Source organism: Microtus oregoni, unplaced genomic scaffold (assembly GCF_018167655.1).
Source record: "Microtus oregoni isolate MIOR12 unplaced genomic scaffold, Mior012 000033F_ref0000390, whole genome shotgun sequence".
Lineage (NCBI taxonomy): Eukaryota > Metazoa > Chordata > Mammalia > Rodentia > Cricetidae > Microtus > Microtus oregoni.
Genome location: NW_024543092.1, coordinates 18534091 through 18560358, shown reverse-complemented (window position 1 = coordinate 18560358; position 26268 = coordinate 18534091). Strand labels below are relative to the sequence as shown.

At 46.3% G+C, this 26268-nt stretch overlaps 1 protein-coding gene across 2 annotated transcripts in view; it reads right to left on the bottom strand.

Moving 5' to 3' along the window:
* The window catches only part of Map3k4 (mitogen-activated protein kinase kinase kinase 4), a 100594-nt gene that overhangs the window by 45424 nt on the left and 28902 nt on the right, over nt 1-26268 (bottom strand). For both annotated transcript variants that reach the window (XM_041680091.1, XM_041680092.1), the window contains exons 2-4: nt 21858-22048; nt 8603-9966; nt 968-1210 (exon numbers count right to left, since the gene is read on the bottom strand). In XM_041680091.1, coding sequence (XP_041536025.1) covers nt 968-1210; nt 8603-9966; nt 21858-22048 — 1798 coding nt within the window. The remainder of the gene's footprint in view (nt 1-967; nt 1211-8602; nt 9967-21857; nt 22049-26268) is intronic.

Here is a 26268-nt window from a genome sequence, read left to right as displayed (position 1 = left end):
GCAGTCCACAGAACAAGATAAAACTATGGCCAGGTAGACCAGGCAGACAGTAAGGGAAAACGAGACAGTGTAAAGGAAGTGGGGCTACTGTGGAAACAGCTCTGGCTGGTGCAGAGTGGCAACAGGAGTGGCAAGTGACACGGGGCCTACTCCCAAATGACCTCATTGGTTCCCCTGGTCTACACCTGACCAGACAGACAGACACACATCCTCTGTGGACCTGCTGTGTGAGCTGATTCACCTGTCTCCCTTCAGCTGCACTGTCTTGTGATTCACAGAGCCATGTACCTTCAGGCTCTAGCAGGCGCCTGTGAAGACCTGAAAGGCTTTACTCTGTATGTCATGACAACATGCTAATAGCCAAAGCCTAACAACACTGTTCAGCCCTCACTCTGTCCAGTAAGACTACGTCCAGTCATTCTGCTGCTGTTCCTGAAAAGAGCCCCACAAAGACCCCCCTGAAACTCACAGCTGAGAAGGAAAAAGTGGACTCTACCTCTCAGTCTCCATGGCTACTTAAGCATGCACGAAGTCCACATTATCCCAACATTTTCCTGTCTCCTTACCCCTCCAACACAGTAAAGAAGGAGCCCAAATGGACCTACACTGTCTTCTAGGGATAAACTTCAAAGGCTGGAGAAACAGTTCAGCAACATGTCACCTGGCATGTAAGGCTCCAGGTCTCAAGTATCACCAAAAACAAACAATAAGTTTTTTAAAAAGAATGTTGTTGCCAGTTATCAAGACTGACAGTCACAGCACAGCCGGTTTTTACACTTTTCCGAAAGAAGTGAGAGGGAAAGAGGCTGAGACAGACTCTTATCTTTGGGGACTAGAGGTAAAGAACATTCTAGATCACCCCCAAAGAGAAGTAAAAGCAAACACTAAGGCATGTCTTTCCACTGTTTGTAGTAACTGGGGGAGGAAATCCTCGGAACAAAATGGGGAGCGGCCGTGGGAAGCACACCTGTTTGATGCTCAGGAGAGAAGGCTCCCCAGCAGGCCGCTGCTCCAGCCGCAGCTTCAGACACTCATGGATCACGTTCAGCAGGACTCGGCAGAGCACCAGGAAGGCGGGTTCAAAGGAGGGCAGGTCCATGGCCTTCAGCTCTTCCCAGGACACAGAGCTGCACTTCTGCTCTGAGGAAGGAGGTGTCCCCGACAACTGCACGTAATCCGAGCCCCACATGGGACCTGGAAAGTCAGAGAACTGCAGCGAAAGTTCAAGACAGATTAAAACGTGCGCGGACACTGCCCGAAGCTGTGCTCGTAGACTTTGCTACAACCTGTTGGCGTATCTACAGGGTTCTTGTTCTAAAATAAAAAGGATCTCCAACAGTCCAACATTTACACAAAGCCTCCAAGTCCCAGTGTGTTAGAAATCTAACCTACACTATCGTCAAGGGCGGAACAATGAAGCTTCTTTTAAAAACAAAACCATCGGGACACATTACACACGGTGCTATCTACAATTATGTCTAGACTGAGAAATGAAGGACTTGCTAAACTTACAAGAAAACAAGATTACAAAACTCTTCAGCCGCTGTTTTCATGAAAATAAAAGCCAGAGTTCAGCCAACCTTGCATTCATTGGAGTCACACTTCCTGATGCTGCAGAAGACGGTTTCTTCCCACAGCAGCCCTCAGTCGCCTGTCTCCTCAAGCTGCCTGGAAGTCCTGCCATGTCCTGGGTGTCCTCATCCACTGCTTCAGTTGTCCCCAACCAAATTCTGAGGCTTTTCCCTAGAAAGTGGAGGGCCTAGAACTTTCTCCCACCGTTCTTAAGCTTCTGACATCACCTCCTCCTCTACCACCGCCACCACCACCTCCACTATCTCCTCCTCCACCTCCATCTATTACCAGTATTAAAAAGCCTTGACCTCTTTTATTTAGTGAGGTCATCAAAGTTTGAAACTCTCAACTTGCAGCATCTCCAGCTGTAGCTCGTTCTGCACCTGTGGTACCACTGGCGCCTGCCCTCCTTGTCACTCAGGGAACTCTGGGCTGTTCTCCACTCACATCCTGACCTTCCATTCGTTCCTCTCACAGGAGCCAAGCTCAAGACACACTCACAGGACTCGCCCGCTGGCACCTGAACTGAAGCCTTAGCCAGAGTCTATGGGACTCGGGGTTTGCTACGGGAGACTCCCTGACCCTTTCCAGGCCTCCTTCCATCTACCAGCCTAAGCCCTGGCCTAGCTCCCACCCTCCTAGATGGCCTCATCTCTCCTCAGTGCTCCCATACAAGATTTCTTTGGCCCTCACACACGTGTCCATCATGTTGACCTTGGCCCAGGCTGCTGGCTCCTCTAGGAATTTTCCTGTCTCATCCTAATTCCCAAGATTCATGCCATGATACTTTTCTAAGTAAGCATGCCAACCACACTATCCCTTGAGATCATTTTGACTGCCATCTTAGAAATATCAGAGTTCAATGAGGGTGGGAAAAAAAAATCAAGGTTCAAAAGTCAGAAAGCCTGGCTTTGGGTCATTTAATTAGCTCTATGGTTCTGGAATCATCGAGGAGTTCCTCAGGCTGTTGCTTTCCTTTAAAATCAGACCTGGGCTGGGAATTACAGCTTAGTATAAAGTATTTGCCTAGCCTTAACACAATACTCCCCCCTCCCCACTCCCCCCACCACTGTCCATATTAGACAGATTAAATAGAGCAAACTGCAGGAAGGGAACTTAGAAGAACCATTTGCTATGCCTTCCAACCCTCTGGTTTAGAGCAAATGTAGGCAAAGGCATCTTAAGTCTCATCTATGCTGTATGTCCCCAGCTATAACTTTCCAGGGTTCAACAGCTGACTTAACAATAAACCCTGGCTGCTGACGAGATGATCCATGTCAATTGCCCTCTTCAAGATGGCTCCCTGTCCCTGCATTCCCCATTTCCAGTGCACAGCATGGCTTGGGCCAGCTGCTCCGGATCCTGGCATCTTAACCCACTGACCTGAGTTAGCCCCAGAAGGCTCTGTTCTCAGGGTTGCCTTGCCCTTCTAATTGAAACTCAGTGCACACTAGTAGCTGTGAAGGCCATGCCTTCACTTAGTCCGGAAGTCTGATATCCACACAGACTGACTCTACCGACCTGAAGTTTGGTGTAACGTCCTACACCGTGCTGACTGAAGCGAGCAGGCTCTGTGATACTGCACAGGTCAATCCCTGACAATAAGGATCCAGTCTCCTCCTCAAGAGGAGGCCCGGATGCCCACCTCTGGCAGTTGTCTGTGGCTGCCTCAGGAAGCACATTTCTCACAATCTCCATGTCTTTAAACTCATGCTTAGTTACTCAGCCATATCCAGCCTGAGTTCCCTGGTAGAGCAGCAGTCCAGAGGAAAAGACTGTTTATCTCCAGTTAATTGCAAGGATACCGAGTCGATGTCTAACCAATAAGTTAATGGTGAATACTCCCACAAGAACCTACCTTGCTTCTTCTCCAGCTCCGCCAACAGCACCATGAAACATCTAACCCCAGACCTCTGCTGTCAGTAAGTGCCTGGTCCTCAGATTTGTTACTATGCTACGGAAGGATGCCATCACAAAGTGAAATTCCTATGGAGCCAAGTAGGCAGCAGACAAGGGCACAGTGGGATGTTTGTGGGAGGGGCTGAGGTCAACTCACTCTTATGCTGCTGGTGAGCTCCAGCCAGCAGTTCCTGGGTAGGAATAAGGCCCAGAATCAACAACCCTGGTATTCCAAAGGAAAACCCAAACCCAAAGTTTCAGATGAACTCCTCCCACTTAAATACTAGCCACTAAGTTAAAAGACAGCATTATATGTGTATACGATAGGTATATTATCTTTACAAACATGTGAGACAAAGTGTTAACTCTAGGAGGCAGTATAGTATTGCCAAGAGCAGGCATAGCTTAGCCAGACTTCTGGGTTCATATCCTGGTGCTGCTGCATAAAGCATGTGCACCCTTGACCAAGTTACTTGACCTTCCTTCTCCCAGGCGCAGGCTGATACTGGCTCTCTTCTCCCTGTTGCTACGCTGTTACCATGGGACCCATCTCACTGCCAGGTCTGATTCTGCTGGCTCACAGCTGTCAGACCATGTGGCACAGCCTCCCCCAGATAAATCTGTTTTAAAACAGAAAACCTCTAGGCAAATGAGCGATGTGTGCTTCCAGCTGTCACTCAACCAAGGGTCTCGTAACTCTACTTATGAAATCAGACAGGCAATAACTGTAGCAAATAAGTTATCTGTGGCAGCTCCCCAGAAGGTACGTGGCACTAAATGGCAGCAAGAGGATAACCACAGCCTCCTTGGAACTTGGAGTGTGACTCAGAACTGCACTGGGCTAGCCTGGCTACTTGTAGACCACAGATTTGTCCATGATGTCAGTCCTGCATTCCACACCAGAAGATGCTAATTTGCTACCCAGGGCAGGCGGTGCTGTGTGTATTGTTAAAGCCTTTGGGTAAGGTTGATGTGTAGCCAGGCTTGGGAACCAGGCACGTCTTCAAGTCAGATAGCTCACGCTCCCCTAACAAGCCACAACACTGTGATATGCAGATTACCTACAAATTTTGTGATTACCTCCTCTCTAGCCCAGTGTCCTCAGGGGTAAACTAGAGAAATGACACCACCTGTCACCTGGTAAGACTGAGTGGCAGCCTCATCCCTGCTGCTGTACCCACTCTAAACATAAAGAAAGGCGGGCTCTTCAGGTTTCCTATGTTACAGGAAGGACTGGCATAGTGTTTAACCGTCAAAGACAAACAGTATTTTATTGGCCATTAAACATATAATTACATGATAATTTCTAATCTAAGAAAGTAATTAAGACAGTAACCAAGCACTTTCTCAGTGTTTGTGGTAATTTAGCAAATGCAGCCAAGTAGTGTTAATATCTACCACACCGTACTAAGACACATGGAACCTCACTGTGCAGTGCCAATATCTCACACACTGCACTAAGATACACAGAATTTCACTGTGCAGTGTTAATATCTCACACACTGCACTAAGATACACAGAATCTCACTGTGCAGTGCTAATATCTCACACACTGCACTAAGATACACAGAACTGCACTGTGCAGTGTTAATATCTCACACACTGCACTAAGATACACAGAATCTCACTGTGCAGTGTTAATATCTCACACACTGTACTAAGATGTGTATACCCTCACTGAGGAGCGTTAGGAAAGTGCCCTCACTGTGAAAGGACAATGGCAAAGGGAAACACTTGAACGCCGCATGGTGGCTCCGCATTTAGTCCTCACGGGGTAAAGGAGCACAGGCACACAAGACAGGTTCTCACCAGAAAAAAACAAAAGTCTAAATACGGGGCAAAGAGTTGGAGGTACGCTAGTACCACAGCAAGGGCATCGTCCCTGCTACAGGTAGATGGACAAGTAACTACAGACCCGTGTGTACACGAGAGACATTGCCCAGGCAGCAAAGACAGCACAGCAGCCAGGCCGCAGTCACTGTCCTCAAAGGCAGCGTCTCCAGAAAGGCAGGCACTGGACACTGGAGCACTGCACTCACACTCAGGGGGCCTGGTCTGCCGTTTGCAAAGTTAGATCCCAGTGAGGAGAGAGGAAGCAGAGGGCCCTGAGAGTCAAGCAGGCTCAGCAGCAAAGGAGCAAGAGACCCAGAAGATAAATGAGGAGACAACAAAGACCTCAGGGCAGCTTTAGGTGCGCAGCAGGCAGGGAAGACTAGAGCCTCCTCCATTTCCTCCCTCTCACACTACACCGCCCACCCCCGGCGGGCGTTGGGGGGTTCTGGGGCATTATGAGTGGATCATTCGGGTTTAAGTACATTCATTTCACGTGAGGACCTGAGAGTCTCACAGAACACCCTTTCAGATGGCAAACAGCGCCTTACATGTGAACTCTGGCAGGAGTCCCATCCACTAACTGGAGCGCGCCTGTGGGGTCAGGGTGTGTGCTGGGAGGTCAGTCTGCAGCCGCAGCGAGCAACAATAACAGAGTTCACACAGGTCATTAACAAGGATGCTGCCCAAGTTACTAGAGTAAATGCAAGCAGACTCGGAACATTTCCAGTCTGCAATTCTTTTAAACAATAAATGCAATGAAGCCTTAGAAGAAAAGCATTTTGTAAAGTACGCTTCAAAAGGGTTATTAAATGCTATTTACAAACACTGGTTACGAGTAATTTAATCATAAAGAATAAAGATATAAAGCATACATAAGAAAAACCAAATATCACAAATAAATGTTATTTCTTTATAACTTTTCAATAAAGTCCTTCAATGATATCACCCAGGAACCACAAAGACAGAATGCAATTACAGGCATGCTCTGCCCTGTCTGCGGCATGAGCCAATCCAGAGGCTGCCAACACTGCAGCAGGACGCACAGGCTCGCATACCGTTGCAAGTACTAGGGCTCAGCCCTCACCACCACAAGAGCATTTCCCCCTGAGCCTCGAATGCCTCCAATGTACCATTATTTGGAAGAGATTAAAGGGAAAATAACATTTTAGAAATAGAGAGAAGTCCGCACTGATTTATACTTAGCTTTGACAGGGAAAAAAATGTAACAATAATCCTAAAAATAAAGGAGTCTGTATTTGACGCATACAGATTTTCCCACAAGCACAAACATGCTCTGAGGCCTCGACTTCTCTGTGGGTAGACAGGAAGACATGGTCACGTGCATTTCCCAGAGAGAAGAGCCAGTGGTGAGGAGAGGCAGTCTGGAGACAGGGCCTGGCTCCTGGGCAGCTGCTCACTTACACAGCTGCGGCAGGCAGCCCCACAAGTCGCCCCTTCTGGTTGCTCAGCAGAGCGCTCCTCTTGCTCTCTCTCAGCCTGTTTCCCTCTTTCTCTGGAACTCCTCTTCCCCCATGCCATCTTGACTCTGGGGGTGTGTGCTCCCCTTCCCTCTGCTCCATCCTCCTCCAGGCAGCTGCCATCTTGACTCGGGGGGGGGGGGGTAGGTGTGTACCCCTTTCCTCTGCTCCGTCTTCCTCCTCCAGGCAGCTGCTATGACTTACAGCTGGACTACCCTGGGGTTTTTCTTTGAAACTTTAATGAAATTGTCCTCAAGCCTTGAAAACAACCGGGGCTCTTTCCCTGAACTACTTAGCAACATGACTAAGACAAAATAAATTCAGGATGAGAATGTGCACACACATATAAGCACCTGTATGCACGGCACACACATGCACGCACACCTCCACTTACAGGCACTGTGTCCCTGAAGTGGGGATGAATACAAATTCTTACTTTCACACCAAGTTAACGGTGACATCAGTGTGGCTGGCCTCGCTGCAGGACTCCAGCTGCACCTGTGACTGCCTACCTGACACTGCACAACCCCAGCGGCCACAGCGGGTACTTCCTACTTCAGCTGTCTGAAGGCAGCTCTCATTACAGTCTTTGACAATCGTATTCTCAAAACAAACACTTTGTAATAAAAAAAAAAAACCCTGCCTTGTTACATGTGTCTTGATAAATTCCTAAAGTACAGAACTCACCATGTGAGATTGGAAAAAAATCCTGATTTTACAGCCACAGCTTTGCTTTGTGGAATCTGCACGATGAAATCTTGTTATAACGTCTCCCATGTGAAAAGGGAGAACCCTCCATTTGCTGCCCCGAGAATGCAAGCACGGAGCTTGCAGACCCTGGGTTCTCTTCAGGTGTCCTCTGCCTTATGGAAATGCCTTCTGTCATTTCTGACTCTAAATCAAGCAGGCTTACACAATAAATCGAATCTTGGACTCTCTGTATCAGTGCCCCACAATACACCCCTTCCTAATTTTACCACCCTGAACAGTAAGGAATTTCTAAAATGTCAAGCTTTCAAACTCAAATTATAATCTATTCCTCTGGCGGACATGATGAAATATGCACTTAGCGCCAATCCCTCTGCCTGCACTGGGAGCGCGAGTCTTGACAGATAGTCGAGACTCTCCCCTTCTGGACAGTCTTACATTGCTTTCTAACCTTGCACCATTTGAAAATCCAGTAACCAAAACTGGGCTTTGCTACGCAGGAGGGTGGTAGGCTATTTCCATTTCTGGTTTGGAGTTCTCTGGTGTTTTGTTTTTGTTGTTTTGCAATGCTAGAGACCAAGACTAAACCCAGGGCTTAGCACTCAGCTATATCCCAACCCAGAACGAGCTTTTTCAAAGAATCCAAAGAGCTAGAGATTCAGCTCGGTGGTGGAGCACCTGCCTACCATGTACAAGGCCCCGCAGGACCAGGACAAGTGCACAAGCGAGAGAATGAAGGGCTGATCAGTGGCTCTGGAGGCCATGACATTTTGAAATGCCTGTGTATGACGTCGACTTTATTACTGACTTAGCTGCAGCTTGTGGTCGCCCAGGACCACCTCCTCATTTTACACCTCACTCCTCGCTCTCCAGATGCTATGTACATGGTTGTGTCTTCCATCCGCATAATCACCTTCACTCTGTTCATTAAACTTGGGTGAGCTTTTAACAGATCCTCTTATCATAGTACTTTATGGTAATAATTATATATGCAACCTATACCTGCCATTTATGCTTTGCCATGCTAAAACTATGAAAGTCACATGATCAACACAGCACAGGAAGTGGGGTTAAAGCTGTGGTATCTTGGCATCGCAGCCACCGAAACCTACCTCCACTGGATGGTCACTCCTTAGCAGAGCTACTCGAGCCCTCTGTAGGGAGCCATGCATGAGCTTGTGAAGTCGTAAAATCAACTTTCTTAGCCCCATCTGCTTCAGCGCTTTGTCCACAAACGGTCTATAAATAGAAGTCAAAGAATGCCTGCTGACGCTGGCCTCAGAACCACAGTCTGCTGCTCCCCAGCCAACAGAATCCTCCTCAGACTCGAGTCTCTCAAGCCTCCTGGAGGTACAGTCCTGTGAGTGGGCGTCCAGAAAATTGTCTGTGGACGGCCTGAACTCTGGAGCCCGCGGGTTGGGAGCCCGGTCTTCGTCGCTCTCCTCTGTCCCACTCTCCAGCTCTTTCAGCTCTCCCTCTGTGTCCTCACCCTCGTCGTCCAGCTCGTGGCCTTTGGATGGCCGAGGGGAAGGGATTTCAAACACTGGCCAGCCAATGTCTGATAAGTTCTTGATTCCCAGAACAGTCCCCATAATCCTCAGCTTCTGATTTAAGTCTTTCGTGATGTTCAGCCACAGACAGAGCGCCTGCACCCTGTCCTCAAAGTCTTTCGCCGCATAGCGTTCATAGTCCTTCTGCAGAGCCTGCAAGGATGGATAAAGTGCTTCAATGTACTCCAGCAGCTCCATTATCCGCTTCACCTGCTCGAATGAGACCCTCTGGCGCTGGAGGTGCTCGTGGTATGTTGAACAGCCCAGACTGTTTGCCGTGTGAGGGGTTCTGCACTGCCCTTCTAGTGATGTGCCATTGAAACCAGCTCCATTTCTAGAGAAGGCAATGCTCCCATAGTTAACTTTGAACGTGAGGATTTCATTGATAATATCTGGGATGGCTTGGCGAGCCGTGTATAAAAAGAGGTCCTGGTCATTGATGCTGCGACCTGCGTGCCAGGCCTGGAGCTCTAACCATATCAGTTCATTTGATCGGTTGAACCAGAAAGCAGCCGTGTTTTCCTGTCCCCTCTGCTCCCTGTCCTTCTTTTTCGAGACTGAGGTAAGCTTTAGCAAAAGGCGCAGTGTTTCAAAGAACTTGAGGCGGTCTGCTGGGCAGTCACTCCGGGATGTCTGCCGTGCAGTTCTGGCTATAGGCATGGGCATAGAGACCGGCAGCTTGGCGTTGCTGCAGCCGAGGCTGAGGTAAGGCTTATTGAGATCCACATCTGGAATCGATTTTTTTGGCAAAGACCCAGCTACTGAGTCCAGCATGAAGGAGCACTGTGCGTTCTTCTTATGGTCTCTCTCTGTGGTCCTCAGAGTCGCTCGGATCTTCTTCTCCTGCTTGTAGCTGTACTCTTCCACAGTCTCCACTCCTTTCCCTGCATCTTTATGAGGAGACTGAGTTGGTGTGTTCATTTTTTCTAAAGAAAAGAACAAAATTCAACAGTATGAAGCTCTAAAACATGAAGCTAGTCACTGTTTTAAACCAGACTGATCCTCACCTGCATGTCCACGCAGGCTATCCCTGTGAGCAAAACAGGCTCAGAAGCTGAAACTCCAAAGTCATGAAAACAAGACATGTGGTCATTTTTTAATGATTATACTCATTTTCCTTACTATATACTTGTATTCTTTTATACTCACAACCACCAAACAGTCAAATTCGACATTACAAAATGTACTGAACCCCTCAATTTGATGTAAGCACCTCCAACTTTAAGAAGGAGAAATGGCATGGGAAGTGTCATAGACTGAGATCCAGAGAACAGCCAATGCCCGCCTCTGTCTTAACAAAATTTGCCCATTTAGAAGCAAATTGTTAAAAAATCTCCTGGGTCTCTCTTCTTTCTGGCAGAATGAGGTGACATGACATCAGACGTGAGGCACTGGGCTGAGAAGACGCTCAGTGGGTAAAGTCCTTGCCACTCAAGCAGACTAGATCCCTAATGCCCACAGTCAAGTGGGCATGATGGTCAACTGTGAGCCCAGTGATGCCAGATGGTGGCAGGAAGACCTGCATCCTGCTGGCCAGTTAGTTAATGCGCTGAGCATGGGAGCTCCAGGTTCGGCACGAGACCCTGCCACAGTAAAAAAACTAGAGACCCCAGTGCTGCCCTCTGCCCTCTGCACGCACTGACACACACCTGAACACATAAATGTGCTCACACACGAGCAAGCACTCATGCACACCCAGACATATGCAAAAAAACCAGGAATGCTTAAAGCACCTCAAGATTAGTTTCATAAAGAGCAGAAAGGCAACCAATAAACAAAACTTGAGCGCTGACCTCATCTCTGGCTTCCTTCTCTGTCACAACGAATGCCCTGAAGGTGAACAGAACTGAAGACACACAGATCAACCGATCATGATTCACTTACTCTGCCATATTAGCATAGGAAGTCATTCCAAATCAGTAAAAAAGAAAGGAAGCCTCACATAATTCCTCCAAACCAATGCCAAGGCTCTACTGATTTGATATTAACTTCAGAGGAAACACACACATCTGCCTTTTTGCTTATTTTACCACCACTAGCCAGCCATGCCTCAGCCCCTCGTCCTAGAGCATTCGGAACACAGCTGCCTTCGGGCCCACTCCTCCGAAAGCTCTCACCTAACTAGATGAATGCTGATGTTTCCAAAGCTCTGCTCTTGAAACTGACTCTCCTGGTCTGTCCTGGCTTGTCCAACCCTAGCAGCTTCTTCCTAGGCTGCACCACCATCTGAACCCCACACCCATTCCCATCTAGGATGCAAACTCCCTTCCGGAGCATCTCTGGGATCAGAATGGCACCCAGTCAATGGCGCCATGGAAGGTTCAGGCACACAGTCACCAATATACTCCATTTATAGGTTTCTTTACACATGTAAGAAGAGTAAGAAATCATGTTTTTCTTAATAATCTATAAGTACTCAAAGTATAAAGAGCTCTCCAAATAGGTAAGAAGTCTGTCAGAAGAGCACACTGTTAAGGCAAGCATATGCTCACAGTTATGTCTTTAGGTGTGATGGAACAGGTATAATTACATGAGTTACAGAGTGATGCATATAAAAATCAATGCAACAAGGAAAATTTGAACAAGATCAATTTGCTTTCTAAATTAAATTATTTTAAAATAAGGACTAAACAAATTTCCAGTATATTTATAGCTTATTTACCTAATACTGATGCTATAATCCATCAAAAGTGATTTTTTATATCATTTATTTGTTCTGTGTGTGAGAGCACATGCATATGTGCTGGAAAACACACATGTACCGCAGTGTGCATAATGACATCAGAGGGAAACCACGGGAGCAGGTTCTCTCCTTCCCCCATGTGGGTCCCATGCAGCTCAGGCCTGTCTTCAAGGGTGATAAGGTTGAGGCCTTGCTAACAGTCTGTCTACAGAGGTCTACTACGTTTCAGCATAAAACTATTCTATTTATTGATTTATTTGTTACATGCATGGCTGATAGCCTGCAGTCTACCTGTGCACCACACGTGTGCCCTGTGCCTACGGAGGCCAGAAAGCTTTGGATTCCCCAGAAATGGACTACAGATGACTATGACATCTTGGCAGGGAACGGAAAGAGAGGCCAGTGCTCCAGAGTGCTGAGCCGTCTCTCCAGTCCCCACTACTTTTTAAATTAGTGCCATCTTAAGACTGATGGAAATGTTATTTATAAAGTTATTTACTCTACCTGCATAACAATTTGTTATGCAATCCACCCAAATAAATGTCTTCTCAACCTTCCTCTCTGCAGCCACCAGCTCTGCCCCACCCAGTCACACTTCCCAACCTTCATTCAAACACAAGACCGGTGTCTAAATCATTTTGCCTCCTGGTTGTTTTCTCCAGGTTCTTCATTTAAAAAGTGTGCACACATATGCACATCCATGCACACACATTTCATAAAACTAATGTGGCATGCATTACTGGTAATAGTCACAGAATGTGTGTCATTTATAATTTGAGAAGTAACACAACGGTGAAAAGGTGTACTTTTATTTGCTCATGTTCCACAATGCAAACATTATGTTCTGATCTCTAATGTATCTACCAAAAGGCAAACCATGAGAACAGGAGACGAACCTACTTTATGTGGTTACTTACTTCAGCAATTAGGCCTATGGCAGGGCTAGGGCTGACATGATCCTACTCTACAATGTAGACATAATCTCATTTTAGCAGACATGAAAAGCTAGTGTTTGTAGGTCGTACTATACACACACAATCTAGCTGAGCTCAGTACTCAATATGCGGTATGTGTTTTTACACAACTGTGTGGAATGTGCATTTACAGAGAGCAGTGGCTTAACACTCGGATCTACAGTGTGTGACGTGACAGAAAACAAATAGGTAATGGGGCAAGATGGGACAGACAACTGGTTCTTCCCCAAAGGAAAAGACAAGTTGATTTTTAAATGTGTGTGTGTGTGTGTGTGTGTGTGTGTGTATTAGAAACTCACATATTACAGTGAAATTCAAACAGAAAGCAAACTTAGCCAAGACAGGGGTTAGCTCATCAGTCTGCACACTCTGCTCTTCAAATGATGTATTTATTGTTGATGGTGTAAACAGACATACTCTCTAAAAGCCGATGGTCAGACAGGCCCCCCACATCACAGGGAATCCAGCAGCTCAGAGAGATCTGGGAACACCCAGGCTCTAGACACAGAAGCCACCCTCGAAGCTGCATGTTTGTACTCCCCATTGACAACCCAGGGAGCCTTTAGAACCACCCAGGGCTCACTGCTAACACACAGGGTTGTTTGCTCAGTTTTCTGTTGATACTAAATCTTCTGAAATCAACAAAACTCCAGCATAGACAGAGCCTCTGAACAGGGATATTTAAGAGCTATGAGGCTGATGCACACCTTTAGTTCCAGCACTCAGGAGGCAGAGGCAGGCAGAGTTCTGTGAGTTCAAGGCCAGCTTGGTCTATTTAGTGAGTTTCAATTCAGCCAGGGATGTATGGTGAGACTCTGCCTCCAAAAAGTACATAAATAAATAAGTAATCATACTTTGGATAATGGCAATGTTGACTGTACTTTAACAGTTAAGATTTTGATAAGGTTTGAACAATGATCAGCCAAGTGTATGTTACTTCTTAAGAAAAAGACAGTCAAACCACTTTATCCTTAAATTTGTTTCCTTTACAACCAACAGAAGAAAGAAGATTCATTTCATAGTTTAAGTAAATTAAATAGGAATTTACAGATGAGGCAGCAACCACAGTGTCACAGGCAGCATGTCCCCACAGTTGGAATCACACTAACACCCTCACTGTGAGCTTTCTAAGTCAGTGTTTTGAAAAACTCCCATACATGGCTGGAGTTGGGAGTGGTCTGTCCCAGGTCAACATCAAGAGAGACTGTAGCTACAGCAATGGGTACGAGTTAGCCGCCTACCCAACACCTTTATACATGGGATGAGCCATTCTGAGAAGAGAAATTTCTCAGGTGTGTGACAAACTCTAGGTCGGTACTTCATTTTTAAAAAGATTTATTATTCTTCTATTTATATGTTATACATGTGTATGCCGCATGTGTGCAGGTGCTTGAAGAGTCCAGAAGAGGGTATCACATCTCCAGAACTGGAGTTAAAGACAGCTTGTTTAATGTGGTGCTGGGAACTGAACTCCCATCTTCCAGAAGAACCACAAGCACTCTGAACCACTGAGCCATCTCTGCAGCCCAGGCCAGTGCTTCTTAACCTTTTGTGAATGACAAGCTGCACTGGAGAATCTGAAGGAAACTTACAGACTGTTACCAATAAGAGGCCCATTCACTTTCTAGGGCTCCGGAGTCACCATAACAGTGACACAGAGACCACGATGTAGGCAACTTGGCCCTTGCTCCTGGCATTTTGCTCAAAGTTGCGCTTCCTCAAACACCCTGCTTAACACTGCTGGTGCGCACACTTTCGTGTGCTTAGATACACACTATATCTACACATGGTATTTATACTTGACCTCCTTTTCTAATAAATTTTACACTACCTTTATATATTTAACTACAACCATCATTTCCCCTTAGGAACACATATTTTTAAAAACAAGAAAACTTAAACAGCTAAAGCAGGCTAGCAGAAACCCAAAACATTAATAATACAGAAAATACAAACAAACAAGGCTTGCATACACTGTAAGAGTAAAACAAGAAAATAGACCTATTGAGGAATGACCTACCAACTTTAAACACACACTTTCCAAAACAGCAGATCTATCACTAAAAGGGTCTTCTTTTGTTTTCACAGAGGACCAGACCCTGTGGATTTCTTCTATCCCAATTTGGTATGATAGACCACGACCTCCTGAAAAGTTCCCGTGAACACCATCAAAAAATTACTTTACTCAACTGGCAACTGAGATAAACCTGACACACAGGTTACACCCTAAATGATCTGATTAACAGCGCCCCCATTCAGCAGGAAGCAGTTTGGAGAGAAAAAACTGCGCCCATGTTCCCAAAATATTGTTTGTAAATGTTCTTTTACATTTAAAAGGGGAAATGATATAGGTATGAGTAATTTGCATTGATGTGGATTTTACAGTCAATTTTGTTATATGTATATGTATTTCTGATCTTGATTAAAATATTGTGATTGTGTAGTTCATTTAAAAATGTAATGTATAATTAAAAAATATAGGTTAATGGTTAATCATCAATAATAGTCAATCTTGTAGTCATGTTAGTTAGATTTTCTAGATATATAGAGATACATTTCAGTTAGATAGACATTCTTCATATCTTTCAAAGACTGCAAAATATGGCATTTAATGTTTTAATAACTTAGGACTTTTCATGACAATGAGACATATCTGCTCCTGGTGGCACCAATCTACTTCGAGAGGAAGATGGGCATCGAAGAGGATCCTTATGGAGTTGGATAGCCAAATGGGCAAGAAACTGCTCTTGCCTGGACTGTTACATAAAATGGACACAGAGAACCCGCAGAGAGAGGACTGCTGAACTTGCCTAAAGGTGAGACGGTCTTTTGGGGTTCATGACTCATGAAAGAGTCTGCGAGACATTCTGCAGGACACAGCAGATAGTGACTAAACTGTCTTTGAAATTTCCTGCTTCATGGAAATGTCTGCTGGATACTATGGGTCTGAAGGCTGAAGATGGATGCCCCAACCATACAAAAGAACTTTGGGTGACTGTCCAGGCAGCAAGATGTCTCTGTCATTTCTAGAGTTTTCTTATTTCTTGTTTACTTAGGTAGTATTATATCCTTCTGGAGTCTTTGATGGAGTTGAAGAATAAATAGATAGTTATAGTTTTCCTTAGTTATGATAAAAGATAAAATAGATATAAATATTGTAACTGTAATTCTTGCTTGATAACTGTTTTGCTATATGTAATTTTACTATGTTAAAGTTAAAGCCTTTCTTTTTTGTTTAAACAGAAAAAGGGGAAATGATGTGGGAGTGATTTCTTATTAATAAAGAAACTGCCTAGACCCATTTGATAGGCCAACCCTTAGGTAGGCGGAGTAAACAGAACGGAATGCTGGGAGAAAGAAGCTGAGTCAGGGAGTCGCCATGATTCTCCCACTCCAGACAGACGCAGGTTAAGATCATTCCTGGTAAGCCAGCTCATGGGCTACACAGATTAATAAAAATGGGTTAGATCAATATGTAAAAGCTAGCCAATAAGAAACTGAAACTAATGGGTCAGGCAGTGTTTAAAAGAATACAGTTTCTGTATAATTATTTCGGGTAAAGCTAGCCGGGTGGCGGGACACAGCCCGCCGCTCGTATTTCAACAATACTTGACCTCCTTTTCTAATAAATTTTACACTACCTTTATATATTTAACTACAACCATCATTTCCCCTTAGGAACACATATTTTTAAAAACAAGAAAACTTAAACAGCTAAAGCAGGCTAGCAGAAACCCAAAACATTAATAATACAGAAAATACAAACAAACAAGGCTTGCATACACTGTAAGAGTAAAACAAGAAAATAGACCTATTGAGGAATGACCTACCAACTTTAAACACACACTTTCCAAAACAGCAGATCTATCACTAATAACTCCACACGTGTACAAAGACACAGATGAGATGTTTCTCCAACAGGAGTGCTTGTATGAAAATATGAGAGAAAGTCCATAAAGAAAATGGTTCCAGAGAAAGCATGAGTTTAAATGTGCCGGCAGGCTTCACCCACAAACGGCATGCTCTAACAACTAAGTTCTAAAGCCCGGTGACAGTGCAGCTTTACAAAGCAGAGCACCTGCAAGGATGCAGAGCTCACCCGCTGAGATGCAGAGCTCGCCCGCTAGGAAGCAGAGCTCACCCGCTGGGATGCAGAGCTCACCCGCTGGGATGCAGAGCTCACCGGCTAGGAAGCAGAGCTTGCCCGCTAGGATGCAGAGTTCACTAGGATGCAGAGCTCTCCCGCTAGGATGCTGAGCCCGCCCCTAGGATGCTGAGCTCTTCCCAGTACCAGTGTCTCACCTGTGATGTCACTGCTTGAGTTTACCATTCCAACACATCACTAATAGAAATCCACAGGAAATCAGCACTATTGTGATTCCACCACATAATTTCAGTAAGAACCAACATATGCACCAGAGTGCTACAGATCTTCAGAACCTGAACTTAGAAACCCTAAAACTCAAGCCTACACCATAAGTTGCCTCACTCTGAGCCTGAAATAATACCTTAAAATCACATCTATAACAATGACTTCCACTGCAAAAGTTAGAGACGGCCCTGGTAGCAACACACCCCATCTGAGCTCTGCTCTCAGTGACTCTCTGGGACTTACACTCCCACTTTTCTAGCATTTTGAGGAAGAAGTGCCAAGAGTACACAAAAGACAACAGGACAGCATGCCAATTCCCCAGAGCTTTCCAGGCAGGCCTGCAGGGCTGGTCCACGACAGCCAATGAACCAACCTCTGGTTCCTGGGGCCCTGTGAAGCCCCTCCCGAAGCACGTGGCTGGCACTGCACACAAGGAAGTGCAGTAGAAGGGATGTGTCAAGACTTGCAAGGTCAAATCTCAGGAAGCCTCAGAACCTCTACACTAGACTCTCAAAACCTTGCTGAGAGAAACCTCATGCATGTGACAGGTTCAACTCCTCAGGGACTAGGCCACTCTGCTCACATCCATGCTAACCTTGTAAACTACCACAGGGACAAAACAGTGTCTGGCAGCCCTCGCCTGGTAGTGCCATCTCAGCTCAGACGCAGCCATGAAAGCAAGGGAGCCACCTGGGACATCTGAGACACAGCGGGCACCACACGGAGAAGGGTTAAGGGCTCAGTCGGGACCCTAGCCAAGCCAAGCCATATATCCAGCCAATGGAACCACTCCAGCCAAGGCTCCAGACACCATGGGCAGATAACCGTCTACTTTGCCTAAACACCTGCATGACAGAATATGAGCAGTGAACAGATACACTGTCAGCCAGAGTTTCAAGGTGGTTTATAAAGAGCAATAGATAATCAGAATAACGGAAATCTCATCAGGGACTCACTGTCCGAAAGGTGAGTCCAACTAGGACTGCAGCCCTGAAGTTAACAGTGTGACTCACAGAGTCACTGGGAAGCAGGACTAACGCTCCAGTCCAGACCTCAGAAAGCTCTGGAAAGAAATCTGACCAAGCTGATAGCTCTACAGAGCTCTCAATCACTGAGGGACCAACAGACAGTGATGACTCAGGCACTGGTCTGAAACCATGCTCCTCTGACTCAGCCTGGTCACAGCACAAGAATCACTGGTTCTGGAAGTCGTCCAGGGGGTCTTCTCAAAGCCCCTCCTGTGCACCCTTGGTGACCTCATGCACCTGAACATGATGTGGGAGTCATTTCTTTCTAATCTGTTGCTTTCGTTGGTTAATTAGTGAAGAAACTGCCTAGGCCCAGTTGATAGGCCAACCCTTAGGTGGGTGGAGTAAACAGAACAGAATGCTGGGAGAAAGAAGCTGAGTCAGGGAGTCGCCATGGTTCTCCCACTCCAGACAGACGCAGGTTAAGATCTTTCCGGGTAAGCGCACCTCGTGGTGCTACATAGATTATTAGAAATGGGTTAGATCAATATGTAAGAGTTAGCCAATAGCAGGCTGAAACTAACGGGCCAGGCAGTGTTTTTAAAAGAATACAGTTTCCGTGTAATTATTTTGGGTAAAGCTAGCCATGCGGGCGGCCGGATGCCGGGAAAGTAGACCACACTAGGCTGCGCCTCTGAGTCGTGGGTTGCCTGCAGGAGCTGGGACTACCGGGTCTTCTCAATGCCCACCTGTGCTGTCTGAGCTGTAGGTTCCCTGCGAGACACGGGAACATGTCTTACCTATCATCTATGAGAGGATGTGTCTGTGGAGTCAATGGAAAGGACGAAGGAGAAACATGGACAGACAGAAGAGAAGGAAGAAGAAAAAACAAAAGGGGGAGAAGGGAAAGACTAAACAGCAACAGCTACAGTAGCCACAGTGAAAAAGGGTACATGTCCAGGAAGAAAGATACAGGCAAAATAGCCATGTGACCACAAGCAGCCAATCAAAGTCTTCATGTGGCTGCTAATTAATAAGATAAAAAAATGTAAGAATATAATCTTATTTTAAGATTTAAGGCAAAGAGAAAAGTGTTGAGGGAAAATTTTAGTTTAAAGTAATAATAATGACAGTTATCACATAACCCCAACACACTGTAAAAAACAAGTTCACAGGTAAGGGAATGACACCCAGTAGGTTGCACACCCAGAACGTCCCTGAGCCAGAAGGGAGTCCAGGCATATCGGCACCTGTTTTGGACGCGTGTGCACCACACAACACAGCGACCGTGTTTGGACACATGTGCACCACACAACACAGCGACCGTGTTTGGACACGTGTGTACCACATGACACAGCTACCGTGTTTGGACGCGTGTGCAGCATTCGACACATCTAAGTTCTGAGGGCGAATGAGTTCCATGGGGCTACTGTGACTGTCACAACACAAATACCACGGTTATTAAAGGATGGCTCACTTGCCCCAGCTGGGTGCCTCATCCATCTGTTCTTGGCATTTATGAACAAAATCTGACAACAGAAAATTCACAGGACAGCACATGTGTAGCTACTCTCTACCACGTCCATGAGAACACTGCACACCCAGGAGCCAGGAGCACAGGTCACTAGGAGGCATAGGCCGCTCAGAAAGCAGTAAGCACAGAAGCCCACTGTCAATAGTAAACGCAGTTAAAGACTCAAGCAGACAGCAGGCCTATGCGCTCAAAGGGCTCATTTTTTCCAACAGTGCCAGTGATTTTTCTGTTTGTGTGTCTAAGCTTCACAACCAATCTGCAATCCTTTGCACTAAGAAAGAGAAGTGACAAAGGTCCCCATGTTCCTGGACTAGACAGCTGTGACAACCCAAGAGTTAGCTGCTTCACTTGAAGCACCTCCAGAGGACATGTGAGTGACTAAGACCCCTTCCATCCCTCAAACTGTATTATTTAAGAAACATAATTCAAAGCGATTAAGGAGGGAAAGTGAAGGTTGTCCTTTTCCATCCATTCTCTATACAGCAGAAGGACAGGAGCGGGGAGCAGTGACATATGCCCAACCTGTCGCACGTCTGGAGATAAGGTCCAAACTGATTGCTTTAACCCCCAAGTCTCAGTTTCCTAGATGTTCAACCTGGCCCACCAAGCAATGAGGAGAGGACATACCGTGACGGCTGGCCCAGCACCCAGCAAATGCTGGCTGAATGGCAGACTCAGCGGGTGTCCTGTCTCTGACACTTATGTTTTAGGCCAGAAACCTCAGGGGGCAAGTGAGAGATTCCTCTGGGAAAATGGACAGAGATAGATACTCAAGGTCACATGCTTAATACAGTTATTAGTGTCTAAACTATAGCTATATCAAAATTCTACTGTAAATAAATATTCTAAAACAAAGTTTAAAATTAACTACTTGTAAGAAAATCATTGCATGGGGCTGGCACATATTTAATCCCAGCACTTGGGAGGCAGAGATGGGAACTGAACAAGGAAAAGAAAAAGCTAAGGACAAAGAGAGAAGAAATGGCCCACAGGTCAAAGGGAGGAAACCCTCAGCCGAGGAGAAAGTGGTTTGCTGGACTGAAAACTGTAAAACCCCGAGGTTTCAGTAACTGGGCTGTAGGACATAAGCAGAGCACACTGAGGGCATCTTGGCAAAGGTCCACTCACCCACCTGGGGGAAGGACAGTTAGGATGAGTCAGAGGAAGTTAAGAAGACAGAGCCATGCTGTCAGCTTCTAGGACAGGACATAGCTGGGCTCTGAGAGCCTACACAAACAGGAAGGGAAAGAACAGGTTCCTTCAGTGGACCCCAGATCTGGGGTGCTATCTATATTCCCTCAGTGGTACCATCTATGTTTTCTCCACGGTCCCAGATATGAGGTACCATCCAGTTTCCTCTACGAGTCCCGGATCTAGGGTACCAGCTAGGTTGCCTCCATGGCACCTGGACCTTGGATACCACCTAGGTTCCCTCTATGGCTTCTGGATTTGGGGTCCCCCATCTAGCAGTTGCTTAGCAAGTGTGGTGGTTTGAAAGAAAATGGTTCCCATAGGGAGCAGCACTATTAGAAGGTATGGCATTGTTGGAATAGGTGTGGCCTTATTAGAGGAAGTGTGTCATTGTGGGGGTGGACTTTGAGGTCTCATATATGCCTCAGCCACACCCAGTGTCACAGTTCACTTCCTGTTGCCTGCGGATCAAAATGTAGAACTCTCAGCTCTTTCTCCAGCACCATGTCTGCCTGCATGCTGCCATGCCCCACCATGATGACAATGGACTAAACCTCTGAACTGTAAGCCAGCCCCCAATCAGATGTTTTCCTTTATAAGAGTTAGCCATAGAGCCTTTTCACAGCAATAGATACCCTAACTAAGACAGCAAGCAAGAGCCCTACACACTGTGTCACTGGCAGAAGACAGAGGCTTTGGTTAGTTCCAGCCTGGCTGTCGCCTCTCAGATCCCCCATACACAATTGCTGGAGAGAAGAACTTGGAAAGCCCAGGCAAGAGACTAAGGCCATTGCCGTAGTATGTAGCCACCTTGAGTGTGCAGGCTGGCAAACAACCAGCCTCCTTCACTGTCACTGACGTCAACCACAGCCCAGGACAAAGCTTCCTCCACTGGATAATCACTGTCCCTCCACTAGCAACACAGCTAGTGCCAATAATTCAAATTACAAACCCTACCGCCAACACTGAGGTAAAATTTAAAACAAAGGAGTCATTAACACTGTCAAAAAGACTTGTCAATCAATACAGTCACATAAAGGTGAGGCGTTGAACCTGACACACCCTTGCACGGGCACCTTTAAGTCACAGGCTCACCTTTCAAATTGGAGCGGCTGGCGGGCCTCCCCAGGCTGTTCCTCTGGTGCTTGGTTGACAGGCGCTTCATCTGCCGGGGCGTGCTCGGGGGTGAGGTGCTGTAGAGGTTTTCTGAATTCGCCTCATCAGAAAAGTCCTCTGGGTCAGATTCCAGACTCTTGCAAGCTGACTCTCCCAACATGCACTCTGGCCTAGGAGAAGCAATAAAGAGCAAGTGTTAGCGGCACAGGGGCTGCATTCGCAGCTTTGAGAACTGTTGGGACCAATTAAGTCCTGGCCTTCAGCTGGATGTTGGGATTAATGAGTCCTGGCCTTCAGATGCTCTACCCTGCTAGAACCTTCTAATTGAAGTTACTAGAAGCTGTGCCTAGTTAGAGGCTCAGAGGATGGGATTATCACCTGTTGGCCATTGACTGCAGTGTATTTAAGCCTACATGGTGTTAATAAAGAGGGGCTTTCTGAACCAGTGTTGGGAGGTCCGTGTGTTGATCTGTCTCTGCATGTGTCGGTCTGTCTCTGTGTCTGTATTGTCAACCTTCAGCCCCTTGCCCGAAGCTCGCGAACTGGGTAATAGCGCACAGAGCGCAGACACGGGGGTGCGGTGCGCGGCAAGAACACTGCAGAACTTCTCCACCTGCATCTCTGCAGCTTCGCAATCCTTTAGTTTCCACCGTGGAAACTCTTCCTTCCACTGCAAGAGAGCAATGACAGTGCCTGGGGCCACACTTAGCGTGAACTGTCAGGTGCAACGTGGGCACACTTAGCATGCTGTTTCCCAACCCTTTCTAACTGAGTTTCAAACCAAAAACTACAAATTAAAGAGAAAACAGTGAAAGACTGGAAGTTACAAATCAGACAGAGCTAAAAATAGGCCTGTGTCCCAGCTCTGGCAAGCACGCGATGAGGGGCAAGCACAGTCCAGCCCTGGATTCCAGAGCCTCACCAGCTCTTCCCGAAGGGCACAGACTGAGCAGGAGCATTTCCACGGCCCACAAGGGAGGCACAATGCAGCGTCCAGAAAACCCCACTACCACCACTGAGCCACCTAAAGAGTTACGACAGAAACTCTTGCTATCCATCTTTTAATTTGTCAAAAAATATTGTATGGCATTCCCAAAGAATAAGCACATAATTTTAAAAAATCTTTAAGTCTTGAACAAAAAGAAATAAAATTGAGTGGCAGGGTAAAAAGCACAAACCTCAGACAGGTGCAGTGAGAGGAGGCAGCCCCAGACAGGAGAGCTTCCCTGCTCTTCTCTGATAGAGGCGGTGCTTCTGCGACTTGTTTTCTGAAAACAGTGCCTGCCAGCCTCCAGCCAGCCAATTCTCAGGCAGCATGGCTATTTTGATAAATTTCCTTTTCTATGAAACTCACACAGTAAAATCCAGTTACACCAAGTGAGAGCATATCTAATTCTAAAACCTCAAAATGGGCATACCAGGAATTAACGTTTCGCATATGTACATCACAACTGCCCATCTCATTCTGAATACTGTCTATGAAATAAGCTTCATAAACACCTAAACACAACCCCAAAACTGTGTCCAGTACAGTCTTCTTTCTGGTAACTAATGTCTCAACATAAGACCAATGCTAATCCAAAAATCACAAGGATATGAGAAAAAACAAAACAAACGCTCAAGATGTGTGACATCATTATTAATAAACTAGCAAAATCAAAACAAAGGCTATCTTCTGAAAAATAGAAATTGTGGGTTGAGTGGCTGGCTTAGAAGGTAAAGTGCTTGCTGCACGAGCAAGAGGACCCGAGTCCAGAGCCCCAGCCAACACCCATGTGAAAAGTGTGGCGTGGAGGCATGTGCCTATAGGCTCCAGGCTCAGTGAGAGGCTACGTCTAAAAATATAAAGTAAAAAGCAGCCAAGGGAGATATCCTGTCAATTTATCTCTGTCAGTACGCGCATGTGCCAGCAGATACACACATGCACAACACAAAAGTTTTACTGAACTACACGGTTTGCCAGGTGTGGTGGTTTAACAGCAGAGTCCCAGCTCTGGGAGGTAGAGGCACACACAGATCTAAGTTCAAGGCCAGCCTGAGTTTCACAGAAGGACTCCTCTCAAGCTAAAGGGATGTTGGGCTGGAGATGGCTTGGCAGTTAAGAGCCTTGTCTGGCAAAGGACCTGGGTTCAGTTCCCAGCACCCACATGGTGGCTCACAACCTTCTGAAAAACTACTACTGCAGTGGCCTCTCAACTGTGTTTTAATAAATAAAGCTTGCCTGAAGATCAGAGAGTAAAACAGCCCCACTGGTCAGCCTTACAGCCTGGCGGTAGTGACACACACCTCTAATCCCAGTAGCCACACTCGTTGCCATAGAAACCAGGCGGTGCATGCCTTTAATCACGGTGGTGCACACCTTTAATCCCAATCCTAAAGAGGATTATAAAATGGGAAGAAATAGCTCTCAATGCATAGTCTCATTCTGAGATTCCCAGAGGCAGGATCACCATTTTGGACTAAAGTCGAGGTAAGAGTCAGTGGTTGGGTGCTTTGCTTTTCAGGTCTTCAGGTTGAACCCCAATTTCTCTCTCTGATGTTTACTAATCGTGCTTCATACTACTGCGGAAGCTTTCTAGAATATGAACATTTACAACCTAAAAAGAACTTCAATGCAGTCACTCTGAATGGAGCAACAATGCCCCCCTAGACAGCACATCACACACTAGCAGATAAAAAGGCCAATGTCAAGAACAGGCTGTGAGGCCCCACAGACTACTGAGACTGCTCTTGCTTACCTTCCAAACTTGAGAGTCAAACACTTGCGCCATAGAACATGGAGCTATCGAGCTGCAATTGGCCTAGAAGCTCGTCCTTACTGGCTAGTTTTCACAGTACTGAATGGTTCGATATTTGCTACTGGAGAAAAGCAGTCATCAATTTTCCCCTGCTGTGAACTCTGTGACCTACAATAATGACCAGTGTGCCAAGATATGCCCTCTGGGGCAATAGTGGCACAAATGGCACGGGAGGAACCAACTACTTTCTGACTGAATTAAAGGCCTGACCCACAAGATGGAACCCATACCTGGCACCAGTTTGAGGACCTGTGGCTAGAGAGGTCATAAGCCTTAGGAAAGACTCTAGGATGAATACTCTGCTAAAGGGACACAGTATCAACACAGAATTAACTCCTAGTGATTTCTCCCTGGACACATCTGTTAGTGCATTTGTCAACCCGCACAGTAGAGTGTGGTTAACACTGAGACCCACAACTGGCCAAGATGTTAAGTGACTGGGGATGCTCAGCCCAACAGGAGACATCTAGAGCATGCCCTTCCTTGGTGAAAGAGGGAGCAGAAAGTAAGAGCCAGAGATGGGGGATGGAAACCATTCCAAACACAACAGGGCAGTCGCACATATGAACTCACAGTGCAGAGACCTGTACAGGCTTCAGCCAGACAAAATCCCAGCGCGGAGAGTGGAAGTGGACATGAAGCCCTACCCCTAGCTGAGGAGCTATTGGTAACAGAAGTCTGCTGGGGGAGGAAGAATCCGGTTTCACCAAGGGTGTGACTCTCGTAGGTCTAACACACTCCAAGAGACGGTCTCACACCTAAAAACATACAAACAGCAGGAATAGGACTTGGTGGGTGTTTAAGAAATGAGGACACAGAGTTGAGGGGGTATGAGATGGGAGGTGGATGTGGGAGAAGACGAAAATGTTCTCTCAAAGAAGTGATAAAAATATTTTTAAATGGCGCTAGAATCACTGTCAGTGTGGGATCTGTGGACCTAGGCATGGACTGACATTGAAACGCTGGCTGTGCAGCTGTGCACTGTGCTCAGTGTGTGGATCTGAGACGGACTACTCAACACCTCTCTTCTGAGAGAGTCCGCAGACCCTGTCCTTACGAGGATTAAAGCCAATGTGTCGGGTGTTGAGGTAACGGGGGGCTCAGTAGAATACGAGCAGCTCCCTTTCCTCCACAGCAGCACCGTGCAGGATTTCGGGGGTGTGACATGGACGAGGGATACTCTACAAACAAACATTAAAGAGCCACACTGCAGTGTAGGTGAGCACTGTCATAAACAGCATATCCACCCTTCCTCCTTATACAGCCCAGAAAGACATGAGGAGCGCCAGCCAGCCCAGGAGCCAGGGAGCCACATGGAGCCAGCCAGAAGCTACTCTCCGACAGCGAAGCTACACTGCTGTACTTTCTTAACGTGCATTTAAACTGGTTGAGACAGTGTTCACCCCCATCAGAAATGTTCTAGTTTACATTCCATCCAAGTAACTCAGCAATTTAACGACATGTCAGAACAAAACAGAACATTGTTTAAAAAAGTAAAAAAAAGTCTAACACCCAAAAACCAAAACCCATGATTTCTGCCATCCTATCAAAGTTCATAAAATGGAAAATGTCACAAAAAGAAAAGTCAAGGG